The 14,261-nt window shown below is 38.2% G+C and overlaps 1 protein-coding gene across 18 annotated transcripts in view; it reads left to right on the forward strand.

Moving 5' to 3' along the window:
- Positions 1 to 14,261, forward strand: part of DOCK3 (dedicator of cytokinesis 3) — a 220,724-nt gene that overhangs the window by 188,315 nt on the left and 18,148 nt on the right. For all 18 annotated transcript variants that reach the window (XM_074879567.1, XM_074879577.1, XM_074879568.1 and 15 more), the window contains 9 exons: positions 1,775 to 1,861; positions 3,840 to 3,944; positions 7,357 to 7,498; positions 8,816 to 8,982; positions 9,524 to 9,610; positions 10,070 to 10,249; positions 11,187 to 11,270; positions 12,556 to 12,672; positions 13,942 to 14,063. In XM_074879567.1, the coding sequence (XP_074735668.1) occupies positions 1,775 to 1,861; positions 3,840 to 3,944; positions 7,357 to 7,498; positions 8,816 to 8,982; positions 9,524 to 9,610; positions 10,070 to 10,249; positions 11,187 to 11,270; positions 12,556 to 12,672; positions 13,942 to 14,063 (1,091 nt within the window). The remainder of the gene's footprint in view (positions 1 to 1,774; positions 1,862 to 3,839; positions 3,945 to 7,356; positions 7,499 to 8,815; positions 8,983 to 9,523; positions 9,611 to 10,069; positions 10,250 to 11,186; positions 11,271 to 12,555; positions 12,673 to 13,941; positions 14,064 to 14,261) is intronic.

The raw sequence follows: 14,261 nt of genomic DNA on the forward strand, positions 1-14,261 counted from the left end.
GCCAGCTACCTTTCTGCTTCTGTCCAGAAGACAGATTAGAGAATTATGTAGGCTTTAGCCACAGCATCCCATTTGGAAGTGAGACTCTGCTCACACTCTGTGTGACAAAAGCCATTTATTCCTGGCCAGATGTTTTAGAAGAGACTTCTTTTCCGTTCATTCAAGTAAATACAGATCAGCTAAGGACTGAAAAATCTATGTATAATATCTCTGTAAAGAATGTTGAAACCTATAAAAAATGCCATGATCTGTGTGTTTGCAAATATAAACACTTAACTGGTTAATGTTGTTGATCCCACAGCAAAAATCCTGTTAATTTAATATCACAAAAACCTGAATAATATTCTGAGTAGTCGAGCAAATGGTCTTTCAGTTCATTTCCTATTGTATGTATTGTATTTATGTAACTAAATCTTGGGTTTCCCATCATCCCAAACTAATACTGCCAGAATATCCAAATTGATTCTGAAAGAACCCTTTATTTAGCAAGTCTTATGTAAGTTTTTGTAATTAACTGAAGTGAAAGAGATGTAGAATCATTATTTTTACCTTTTTAGTTCTTACAACTATCCCTTCTTTTAATAAAAAAGTTCTTACACTTACTGGTTTTGCTTTTCAGAGGAAAAAAGCTCCGCTGGTATTAAAGATGAGAAAAAAGACACTACAAATGTGTGTGCATTATAAAGTACCTAATACACTAAATGAAACAGTGCAGAGATTCACTTTTTTAAGTGAAGGTACATGTAACCAGAAAAACTATCTCCATATTAAGTGCTAATATTTTACATAATTACTGTTAATTACTGTTACCAATAATTTACAATATTAATATTCTTAAAACTTCGGGTGATAGTCTAACTCGCACATTAACTTTGTTTTCACTACAGTGGGGTCCCAGTTAAAACAACTGGCAAGTTAGCTCAGTAATGCATAAAAGTTAATCCCATAAAGGTTCAGCTGAGACCTCGATGTTCTAGATCCTTTACATAAGTATGGTAAGAAACAGTCATTCCCCCAGAAGGCTTCCAGTCTATGCAGGTAAAAGATGATAGGAGAGGACATTTCAGGGTGTAAAATGAGCACTCTAAAAAGCTAACTGAGGTAACGGGAGTCTTTCTCTCAGTGTGGGTGTGCCCAAACTCAATCTCTTTCTTCCTCACCTCTGCGGGTGATGAGTATGGTGTGCCAGAAAAAGATTTCTTGTATGCAGACTGTAAGTTGAAGAAATGAGTCTTGCTTGCAGCTCTGAATATGGATATTCACTCAGTGCAGTAAGGCAGGTCAGTTCTGAGAATGTTTTGTCTCTGTATTTGAGTGTTTCCCATTGCTTGACAGTTTTGTGCTTTCAGTAGGAAGTAGGAGCCCTGGGAATGGGAGCACTTCGCTGAGGAGCTAAACCCTAACTCTTTATTCCAGGGAGTTTTAGTGCAGAAAGCAAAGGAGATATTGGGGGTGGGTTGAAGGGGTGTCTAACAAGAAGGAAAACTGTTAGTTGTGTTCTCTTTCTCCAAATATTTGGAGTTCGCAGTCTCATGAGTGAACTGTCAGTAACAAGCTGTGTGTGTAATTTCAATGGAACATATGCCTCCGTTACCATCTGGAAGAAGGAATTAATCTGATACTTAATGGAAACTGTTTCATCACTTTGCATTTTCACATCTAATCCCTGGCATTTCATACCAAATGAATTCCCAAAATTGAGTTTCCATATTCCTCTCAGCTGAGTTGGCAATAACATTGTTTGCTGTGAGTGTGATTTGCTTTGGTTTCACAGAGCTGGGAGTTTGGAATCCCACTGTGCAGAGAACTGGCCATACAGTACGAAAGTCTCTATGATTATCAGAGCCTCAGCTGGATTCGGGTGAGTAGCAGCAGTTCCTCTCCTTGCAGACTCTCATGTCATTCTCCAGGGAATTCTGCTCTCCTGTCAGAACACTCTGAATTTAAAAAATAATCATATTTCCTATACAGCTCCATGCCTTTACAGTGACTCCCTTTGCCATTGATCTATTTCGATGACTTTGTAGATCTGCTGAAGTAATTCCTAAGTCTGCTAGCAGTAAAATCCCATGAGTGTATGGAGACAGCACACACATAGGAGCTGGGCTTGCTTTTGCAATTGCATATTTATATATATTTTTGCATAAAATACCTTTTTTCTTTTTTTTTAAATATATATTGATATTTCATTTTAATTCCAAAAAATATCAAGGACAGCTTGTGCCAAAGTTGACAGAAGAGGAACAAGAGAGAAAGAATGGAGAAGGCAAATGTTTATGGCATTCTTGTCAATTTACAAGAAACTGGTCCTCTGGTAAAACCAAACACATGATGAAATCGGGGCACACTTGCAGCATTATGCTTTAATCAGGAAAAGTCAAAGTTCTGGTTGTTATTTAAAAGAAGCTTTATGAATGTGAAAACAGTTCATGTGCTTTTGTCCCCTGGGGTAGCATGCATATATCCAAATTTAAGATTTATGCTATGTGGATGTATTCTCATACACAATGGTTTAAATTCTCTTCAAGTCACATTTATTCTCATCTGAAGATTTCTGTCTAACTAGGGCTCATGAACTGCACTTCTTCTGAAGAACCTATTTTCTTCAAAGTGGCCCTAAAGAGAGTTCGGGTGACCGTCTTGGTTGTGCACTTGTTTATTGTAGACATCTAAATAGAGCAGTGTGAAAATTTATCCAGGTGTACAGGAAATACCATATCAGTAAAGCGATCATGAATGATGAGCAAACAAACTTACTAAAGGCTTAGTCAAGTCATGCATCAAGACTTCCCTTCCTAAAACATCAGTAAATTAGCTATTCTTACTGCCTCTGTTATTTGGATTTAATCAGCTGGCAGGTGAAGAGCAGCTCAGCTGATCAATATAACCAATTCACGTCATCCTTTTGCTCCCTGTTTTCTGTTCAGGTTTCCTAAATCTGTGTTGACCTGAACTGACTTGAATTTCTCCCCACTCTAAAGAGTTTTTCTCTATGCCATTCGCATCATTCAATGCATTCCTTTATTCTTCCTGCAATGATTTTGGGACCTTCTCCATTTTAGAAAAGGAGTTAATATGTGTGGGAACTGAGAACAAAACCTCAATGCAATATTCTAAGTCAAAGCTGCTGTTAGGATTCCCTGCAGTGGAAGCAGTGATGTCAAACTGATTCTTCTCTTTTTAAAGCTGTCTTTTTGCTATAGTGAAATTCCTGTGAGCCTTTCAACTGAGAAAGTTTGGCCAGGGGTCTTGAAATCCCACTCTTAACATAAATGCTAGCACAGTACCACAAAACTAATAATTGGAACTAGAGAAAAGTCCTTTTACTTTTTCCAAACCCCTTTTTTCTTCCATGATAAACCTACTGGTGCACAGAGCTGTAGAAGATTTAATTTTGTTTCATCCTTTTTCATGCCCCTCAACTCAATTAAGGCAAACCCAATTGAACTGATATAATTTTCCAGGCAGTGGTATAGATTTTGAGCTGTAGGAGAGAATAGGACACTGTGAGCCAGGCAATAGATCTTAATCTCAGCTTTGCCATTAATTCTGCAATGCAAAGAAAATTACATGCAAGACCTGCTTAATTTAAAATGAGATACAACAGAAAAATTTTCATATGTCATCTCCAAAAATGTAAAATGAGTATGATGATACTATAGTCTGTTCCACCATGTAGACTGTTTAATTAATAATTTTTATCTTTAAAAGAATTTCAGTCTTTTCATAAAAAAATTGTGGGGGCAAAAGAGTAATGTGGTATTTTAATGTGTCTTGAGATGCTAATGTTTTAAGTACAGCTTTGAGGGTCTGACAGCAGCTATCTTTTTCCTCCACAGAAAATGGAAGCTACCTATTATGATAATATCATGGAACAGCAGCGCTTAGAACCTGAGTTTTTCAGAGTTGGTTTTTATGGTCGGAAATTCCCATTTTTCCTGCGGGTAAGCCAGACATACAAAATATGACAAAGTGACCAGGCTCAGAGTAGCAGTTAAGGTTTTGTATTTTTGTTGTGGAGATATGATGTCTGCCATTCAGCTTAATTTTTTACGCCTCCACAAGTAGAAACAGCTTACTGGCTGAACTGAAGGGTGTGATCCACTGGGAACGTTCTTAGAACAGAGATCAGACATTTGACTCACGCCTATGTGTATTTTTGACAATCTGCAGATGCGGCACAAATTGCCTCTATATTAAGCAAAATGCTGTATTGCAGCAGTGTTGGGTCATTACTCAACTAATTTTCATCATCTCAAATTATCACGCTTTAAAAAGTCTCACATGACAGAATGATTTTAATACCAGATTGATGACACTCTTATGCTATCTACAAGCAAAAATTTCCTTCCTTTTCAACAAAAGGCCTAGCAGCTTCTCTGGACACGTCCTCACTTTGGGCTTATTGTCTGCTGGTGTATACAGCATCAGCTGGGTCTGCAGTCCATTTAAAAAATTAAATTATCTTCTTTTCCTAATGAGGAATCAAACTTAAGATGGATGTTGGTTCACACAATGTCTTGTGGCTAGTTCAGAGCAAGGAAGGAATGTAGTCTGACAACTGCTGTAAGAGCTGTCTGAGAACTGATGGTAGATGCCATCTAGCTTGACAGGACAAGCTAACTTGAAGCGTGCTTTCAAGGACTGGAGCTGTAAGTTTTGTGTTCTTTTTAAAGAAATGGTTTGATGAGATGGCACCACTTGAGTAGTAAGAAGCTACAAAAAGCTAAACTGTACCAGTTTGAAAATTGCACTCTTATATTTCCTTCTGATTACTAAATTGTTGGTTTTTAAGTAGGATTTAAACATTGGTGTTTAATTACAGTCTTTTAATGGAAACACGGGTGGGGGAAGTAAAGGCAAGGTGGAATTAATCAAGGTGAAAATACCAGTGGGTAAAGGGTGGTTTCATGTTATTCAAAGGCGAACGGTGCCATGATGTAGCAGCCTGAATCAGTGTTTAGAACACACACCTGCGGAGGAATCTGAGGAAATGACAGTGTTGCAGTATGAAGCAGTAGCTACCCTTTCATGAAGATCTCCAGAGAAAACTGACAATTTCTTTTTTTATCTAACAACAGATGTTTCAGAAAACGAATGACAACAAAGTCATCATAGCACATAAGCATTCCTATGTTTGAAGTAATATCAATGAATCTAACTTACCTTACTGTCTTACGGATCCTACAGTCTTGTCTTTGATCCTGCATGGCCTGTGTTTAACACTGCACAAGTGAAGTGCACTTACTCTTTGTGAAACAGTGTAACAATATGGATACTTGGCTGGAGACATTAACAGTGAACATGAGCGTACATAATTATAATCCTTGTTAATTCTGCAATTATATTTGGTAGCAGTACTTCTGATAGCAGATTACTAATGTGGCAATCTCATTAAAAGTCATCCTCTTCCTTTCTCTCCCTAATGATCCATACAGCATACACATCGCGAAGCACAGACTAAGCCCATTAGCAATCACATCAGCATAGATCACACTGTAAAGAGATTGGAAGCAGCTATTCTAGAGAAGAAAAAGATTTACATGGCTTTAAAATTTTCAAACGGGTATGGGAGTGATTTAAAGTGATCAAATAACTCCATACCCTTTTCTCATTTATTTTTCTATTGCTGTATAGCTTAGACAGAAAATAACCACTTCTTTCTATATCTTTGACTTTGAAGACTGTTTGTCTAGAAAAGTCGTTGTTCATGTTTCTATGAATTCTGCATCTATTTCCAGCCTTCCTACATAAGCAAATTAAAACTGTCCATGTCTTCCACCTACCAGAAGTTCAAGAAGGGCCTGACAAGCCACGTTCTGAGATCTTGTGCTGGCATCTGTCTGAAAAGTCTGTTAAGTTTAGCTTTGAGGTGTTTTCAGGGCATTATTTTTAGAATCACAATAACATTATTTATAGGCTTACAGTTTTCTGGATTGCTGCAATCACTAAAATAAAGAATGCAGTAAGTGTCATGAAGAGATTCACCTTCAAATATGGACTCAGTCCAAATCTAATAATAGCTGCAAAGTTTGGGCATTACAGACTGAACTATCAAGATTCATCATGCAATTTTTCTCCCAGTTCATTGGTTGCTGCGACTGATGCATACAAAGTGACATATGTCACAGCTGGAACATGAGATCTGCTCCATAAAGTTGAAATGCAAAGCCAAGGATAACTGCACTCCTTGGCTGTATTTTATGATTGGGTTTTGCTGCTTTCTCTTTGATTTTGCTACAAGATCAAGAACTGCTCGGCCAGAACACTTTTCCAAAGCAATTAACAAAACATTGCATATACTGCAGCTTCTAAATGCAAGAATCAGAAGTGGGAGAACTGTTCTTGGTTGCTGGGATTCTTTCTTTGGTTATTGTTATGTGTATGAGAGTTAAAACTACCAGAATTAGAGCATTTGCCTACTTTGATTGGTCTTGCATCAGGAGACATTAACACCAGTCAAAGTTGTGTTTTGTGGCAATAGGGTTAAGACACTGGAATACAATCTTCATGACACTGAGGACTTTAGAAATCCTGTATCTTGCTGTTCAAAGTTTGAGATGGCTCAAAAAGCATGCAAGAACTCTGCACAAGTGGTTTAATGCCTCAAGAGGCATATCTAAATGCAAGCTTTCCATTACTAGCAGAAACAAAATTTTGTTCATCAAGAGGAGAGTGCTTTTAGGGCTGAAGGGGGATTTGCTAAGTGGCCACTGAGAATTCTTGGTAAGAATTCTTTTCCATATTACTCCACTATAGACAGGGGAGTTCCTGAGGATGTATTGTTCAGCATGATCAGAGGTGGATTGTATGGCTGTGACAATACAGCAATGATTCAACAATGATTTTTGTGAACAGTTTGTTACGGCTTCTCTCTAAGGGTAACTGATAAATGTGTATCTCCCTCTGTTCTATGAAATCCTCAGGACTTTTATCCCTCTGGTGTAAACTCTGTTTGACAGCAGCCTTCCCAGCGTAGAATAGCTGAGCTGGTGACTTAGTCTTAACTTTTGGTTGATACGTTTCAGTGTGGTCCAACTGAAGAATAGTCCTTTTTCAGTTGTCTGAAAAGCAAATAGGAAAAGACAGTAGGACTGAATGCCACACGTGTATGGATCTGTTAAGAGATCATTGGAATAGTCTACTTATTCATCACTTCATGACGAAATATATTGTAAAGAGAAAGGAAGGAATAAAATAGATCCGCTGTGTTAAATGCACATTTTACCCTCACGTTAGCATATTGACATTGTCATTTATCTTTGGTTTTGAAGCTGTAAAATTTAAAGTGAGATAAAAGCTGACAGAATTAAACTTACTTTTAAGGAGACTAATTTATGCTTGTCCTTCTTGCAGAACAAAGAATATGTATGTCGGGGCCACGACTATGAGAGGCTGGAAGCCTTCCAGCAGAGGATGCTAAGCGAGTTCCCACAAGCCATTGCAATGCAGCATCCAAACCACCCAGACGACTCTATATTGCAGTGTGATGCGCAGTGTATCCTTCAATGAAAGGGCAAACTATGATTAGAAGGGCTGTGGTAGAGCACAGAGGAGGAAGGTATTGAAATGTCATCAGCTTGGATACCTCAGTTCCTAAGTGTCTTAGGTAGAGCTGGATATGGACAAAACCATACACCGGCCTACAGCAGATGTTAACTGCTTCATTGCACTATGTATTGTGGGAGAGAACTGTCACTTCTTATTCAGGGAGTAGTGCAGGTCATATGTGATGTGTAAGGGCAACAGCTGTGCTTGGTCACATCTGTGTTTTCACCTTTACCAACAGCATTGGCATAATGCATGTTTTGTGTCATTAAAAGTATTCCAAATACCTTCTCTTAGAGAGTATTTTGTTGGGAACAGATACTAATTCCAAAGTGTTACTTTCTATTGTGTTTATTTTTCACATCAGTATTACTGTTTTGTCACAGTCTCCCTTTCTTTTAAACTGCTGAACCCTTCTATACCGAAGGCTTTGAATCTCATTCTTCTCATTGGTAATCTGTACTGTGACTGGATACAACCAATACAATGCTATATAGTTAAGGACTGAGCCACGTAACATTTCGTGGGCCTGCAGAGACTTCTGGAAATTTTAGTCATGAGAACACCACTGTTTGGCTTGTGTGACAACAGCAAGGATATTGCGCAGGACTTTAACCATAAGGACATTGTCAGCAAGTGAAATCTCCTGAAATGGGTTGTTGTTTCCCACTTGTCTTTCATAACATGTGCTTTTTGCTCTTCTTTGCTATGTAACTGATACTTTCATAGACAGAGGGGGTGTTTGTATGCATATTTTGGTTGGTTTGTTTACGCTTGCAGAGATCTTGCCTGTAACACTGAGGTGAAACTAATTAAACTGGACTGTAAATTGATGAAATTAGGACAACTTCGGTTTGTAGACAAACCTGAAGTATCTAAGGTGAAATTTATCAAAGGGAAGTACTACTTAGGTACCTAAATACATCAAGATCTACTAAAGTTCCTGTATGGATGAGGCACCTAGCTCTAATTAAAACTAATAGGAGCTGGATATTTTGCATGCTGTAGCTATTTTGGATGTCTTACTACATACTCTCTGCATCCTCTGGCATCTTCCTCTTTGGTTAATCTGACTGTGAGGTACTGTAACTCTGTCAACTCTCCTAGTAGTTCTAGTCTAGCATTCTGTTGTTTCACTTGCAAGAGAAGAGTGTTGGAAAACAAAGAGGAGCATGACTCTCTGAATTCACCATCCCGTTTCTTTCTACAGCAGAGATTGCTTTGCTGTTTGATGTCCTGTGGCTTTCTTTGACTACATAATTTACAGATTTACAGATCTATGCAGTGACTCCCATCCCAGACAATATAGATGTGCTGCAAATGGACCGTGTCCCTGATCGCATAAAGAGCTTTTACCGAGTCAACAACATCCGGAAATTCCGCTATGACAGGCCCTTCCACAAAGGCCCAAAGGACAAGGAGAATGAATTTAAGGTAGAAGTAGTGAATAAGCAGTGTTGTAAGTGTTAGTTTCTTCAAGGGGAATACTGTCTTGTTATTTTATGCTGATAGTCTTTCAAGTAATCCTGATTTGATGGCCAAAGATACTGTAGTAAGTCAAATAAGTAGCTGTTGAGTCCAGGGGTTACACACCTGACCTGATTAAAGCACTGTACAGTTTAAAGGTTATTTTAGTGCGAGGAGAAATGCATTTTGAAGCAAGGATGGGTTTTTTTGTTTGGCTGGAATTTTTTTCTTACTGTCATATATGTCCATAATGTCTTCTTGGTTCCCATGACAGAATTGGTGGTCAGCCTTTAAAAATTAATAGAAATGTTGAATGTGTTGGTTTAGAGTACGCTGAATTCTGGTTTTGTTCAAGTGACTTTCAGCATGACATTCTGCAAAGTAAGTTAATGCTCAGGAGGTTAATATATTCTTTTCTGAACTTTAGCCCCTTAGCACCTGTAGTACAAGTACAGATGATGTGATTGTGATTCACTGTGTACCTCACATCCTCAATTACTCTTTGCAGAGCTTGTGGATTGAACGTACCACTCTGACCTTGACTCACAGTTTGCCTGGGATCTCTCGTTGGTTTGAAGTGGAGAGAAGAGAACTGGTAACATTCATAGTTGCTGTAATTGAGGTTTGAAATGATGAGTTACTGAGGACATGGGAGAGGCAACTTAAAACTCATTTGGCTAAAATCTTGCAGTTTAAAATGATGAAGGTTACCAATGATGAAGTATTTCCACTTAGACTAAATAATTGCTGAATGTAACCAGGGGAATTATGTGAGGGAACATGACAGTATAAAGGAGACAGTGCCAAAAAGATGCAATAATTGCATTGTTGCCATGTCTTCAGTATCTTCAGTATACAAAAGAGTTATCACAGCAAAATAACCTGAAATACAGCATTGCCAACAGTAAAGTTTGTTAATGTAGCTGATTTTCTACAAAGCAGTAAAAACTAAGAGAGGTCACTGAACAATCCTAGAGTAGCATTTCATTACAAGGAAGCTGATAAATCTCAGTGAAGTGTCCATGGAATTAAAGTGTATTTTATTGCCTTTGAGGTTGAAGTGAGTCCTTTGGAAAATGCCATTCAAGTGGTTGAGAACAAAAACCAGGAGCTGAGAACACTGATAAGCCAGTACCAGCATAAACAAATGCATGGTAACATTAATCTTCTCAGCATGTGTCTGAATGGAGTGATTGATGCAGCTGTTAATGGGGGAATTGCACGATACCAGGAGGTAAGCCAGGCTCTGCTTCTGAGTTTAGTATTGCCTTTTTTCAATTTTATTCCCATTTCTGTTTCAAAGAGAGTAAGACTTAATAAGATAAGAAATTTTCATGCACGTTATCTAAATATGAGGTTAAAACCCCTTCTTGGTTATTCTGTATCAGTGCTTGCATAGCCACATGTCAACAGGAGGATCCAAAGGCAGAGCTGGGATATCGCACTGAAGTGTAGGTACAGTTGACAGTGGGGTTTCTCAAGAATGAAACTTGGCTTACCTGGAAATCAGATTTTTTTTTTTTATACTGCTTGCATTGTAAATCCGTTTTGCAGTAGAGGCAGTGGGACTGATGGTAATTGAGACTGATTGGACCTGTAATCAGGAAAAGCTGCTAATTCGTGCTACTCTACCATTATCTTTGCTACCCTCATTTCAGACTCATTGTAACCCTAAAATGATCTTATATGCAGTATGTTATCAGGCATAATCTTTGGCAAGCTGTTACTTAAACTCTGCATTGCAAAAGGTAAGTCTAGGGTGAAATACTGAAAAATGGCAGCAGTGGTCCAGGGGTGTGGAACACATCTTCCCTACAGCGCCATGAAGAGAACACTCTTCATGCTTTACATTAGTTATCACTTCACTCACTTAATTCATTTAACTTTAGGCAGCAATGTGAAGGAAACTATATAAAATTCAAATAACTGGATGATACAAGGCTTACTGGTATTGCTCAGCACTGTCACGTGGGGAAACTTGGGTCAGATTCATGATTCAACAGAATCGTCTAGGTTGGTAAAACTGTATCATAGCTCTACCTGGGTCCAAGAGTGCTAAAAGCAATAAAATTGAGCTGCCGCTGTTAGCCTAAGATATTTAGTTTTCCTAAGATTTTTGGACCTTTTCCTCTCATCCTTTGACACCATTTTTTTTTTTCCTTTTCCTACAGGCCTTTTTTGATAAAGACTATATCACAAAGCACCCTGGAGATGCAGAGAAGATCACACAGCTCAAGGAACTCATGCAGGAGCAGGTACGGTTTTTCAGATACATTGCTACAGTATGTGGATTCATCAGCAGTCAGTCTAAACATATCAGATCTGACTGATTCATTCAAAAGCAAAGAATTTTGGTACAGGAGATCAAAAGTACATTTAAACAAAAAAACGGGGGAGATGGCCAAGGAGTTTATGAACAAGCCATTCACCTCATGGGACATTAATTTTGTTTTTTAATTTTTTAATTAAAAGTACATTAATTTTGTTGTCTCCATTTATTATCCAATAGACATTTGCCATGTTTCAAGCCTGCCATTCATTTTTGGCATTGTGAATTATGTATTCCCAGTAAATTTCAAAGATAATCAGAGACAGGTCAGGTCAGGCTTGAGATTAAACTAGCAGAGCTACATGGGAGAACTTAATGCCTATTTATATTATCTGCAGTTTTATTTTTCCTTAACGTCTCCCTGAAACGACTACATCTCTTGGTAGATAAAGCTAGCTGATGCTTTGATGGTAGTGAAATCAGAAAATCCCATCCCTCTTAACTGAAAGTTTGGCAAGATGTACCTCATTAAACAATGTGTCCAAGTCTGAATAGAGCTACTAGGCCTGTTTCTTCAACAAATCACTTAACTGCATTTCAGATTTCCCATCTGTAAAATAAAGATAGTGCTTATCTCCCCTCAGTCCTCAAGAGAATATTTGAAGATTAATTAGTTATTGTTTGTACAGTCTTTGGATCATGTAGGGAATTATATACATCTTAAGCCTGCTATCATCACTATTTCCTTTCATCTGAGAGCTTATATAATCTCATTGAATCACTACTATTACATGTTTGACCTTTAAAAAAGTGACCTTTAAAAATAAATAATGAGCAACCAAGAGTGACTATGCATGGCACACTGCCACTGTTCAGCTTAATTATGAGAAACTCCTTTTAGAAATCTCTGTTGGCAACTTTGACCCCTTCTCTGACACCAGGTGGAAGGGATTTTCTTTGTCACAATGCATTATCTCTGTGAGGATGTAATGCTGTTCACTCTGGAGAGAGAATCAATCTGGTAATTTTTTTACAGTTCTCTTTAACAAAAGTAATCCAACATGACATAAATGTACTTGTCCCACACTTGAAGTTGTTAAAGTAATATGAGCTTGCCAGTTCTCCTAGGCTTGCTTAATTAGCAGCAGCCTGAAGAGTGGCATATCTTACAGTACTTTCTTGCACATTGACAGAACTGCAGAACAGGCTTCTATTCTCTCTCTTAGATGTGATTTATTTGGGTTTGTGATGTCATCTTTTCTTTTTAACAGGTACATGTCTTAGGAGTGGGTCTGGCAGTCCATGAGAAATTTGTGCACCCTGAAATGCGTCCCCTGCATAAGAAACTGATAGACCAGTTCCAGATGATGCGATCCAGTCTGTACCATGTAAGCTGACAGTCATTTTTCCCTTTTTGAATTATTCAGAGTTATGATTAAATTTCTATCGGTTGCAGTAAGGTTCACAAAAGAACACTGATTGAACCTCCTGGATTGACAAATTATCAAAAGAATTCTTGATACTTGTGCAAGGAGGAAGTCTCAGTAAGTACGTTAACTTAGCCTTTAATTTAAACTAGAATTTTTAATATTTGTATGTTCTTTGTATTACAAAACGATTGTAAAGCTTAACTTTAAGTTACTGTTTTACATAGCAGAAAATTATTATCACAGAGGAAGAAAGATTAACAGAAAGTGTTGGATGATGCGCTCTTTGAAAGAACTGCCGTAATTTGGAGTAGCATGACATCAATTAGGCCCTCCAGAAGTGTTTTTATATAGACAGCGACAGAAATTCCTGTTGGTTACATTAAGCATCCAACTCTCATCAGGACACAAGCTATTACGGGTCTGTAGTTCCTACACAGCCAACCTGAGCGTGGTTCACACCACCTGTTATATACCAGAAGTACAAACACCGTCCTCTAGGAATGATTCCTTTCCTTCTGTGTGTGCTCCACTGTATGGTAGTATTCAGAGACAACTGTACTTGAGACATCTTTACCAGGTGGGTCTCAGAAATTTGCAGTGCATTCTCCTCTTCCTGGTGTAGTGAAATTCTTATGTATACCTAGACATAACCTTGAACATTATCACAACCAAACTAAAGGCTATCTTTCTATAATGTAAAAGAATTACTAGAAATATGTGTGTTAGCACTTTACCTTCCAACTGGAGTATGCATTTTCTAACGTAGCTTCTAACTTGGAGGCTTTTCGCTCCATTCTTAGGAGTGAACACTGTGCAAGGATGGCCAGAAATAACAGCACAAGAATTTTAAAATACAGCTTTTCTCTTTCAAAGCAGATGAGATCTGTACAGGTCACAGTTGCCAGTTTGAGTTCACTACCTTTCTTGAGAGTTTGGACAAAATCCATATTTCTGCGTCCACATTTCTTTTCTGAAAAATGTCAGGTGGCTGAAATTTGGGTCACACTATGCCTCTATTTTCCTCCCACATTCCTGAAATAGTGGCTAGAAAGTGTCATTGGAAATGAACAGAGAATGAGGTTGTAAAGCACTGAAGCTCTTTATCCTGTGGAAATGCAGGATAACTGAGAATAACCGTAGAGAACATGGAAACAGATCAGGATTTTCCTGAGAAGAAAACTTGTAATTTTCCATGACCAACTTAGCTGAAGTATGTTTTCTTTGCAGGAGTTACCTGGTTTGGATAAGCTGAGTCCGGCCTGTTCTGGCACTAGTACACCACGCAGCAACGTTCTGGTTTCACATGGACCTATGAGCCCAGAGAGCATAAAGCTTGTGCATCGACACAGGTACCCTGGTTTTTTCTGCTGACATATCTCAGATCTCTGCACACTGCTGCATTAAGATTCAAGGATGTAAGAAGTGGTTAATAGTGCTGCAAGAGGAGCAGGATGTGTTTTGGCAGAAATGCCTTTCGTCTTCATTCAGTACTAATTATTAAAGTTTGAGAGTTGAGAATCCAGTTTGCAGCAAATGCTGAACACCTC

Source organism: Strix uralensis, chromosome 10 (genome assembly GCF_047716275.1).
Source record: "Strix uralensis isolate ZFMK-TIS-50842 chromosome 10, bStrUra1, whole genome shotgun sequence".
NCBI lineage: Eukaryota > Metazoa > Chordata > Aves > Strigiformes > Strigidae > Strix > Strix uralensis.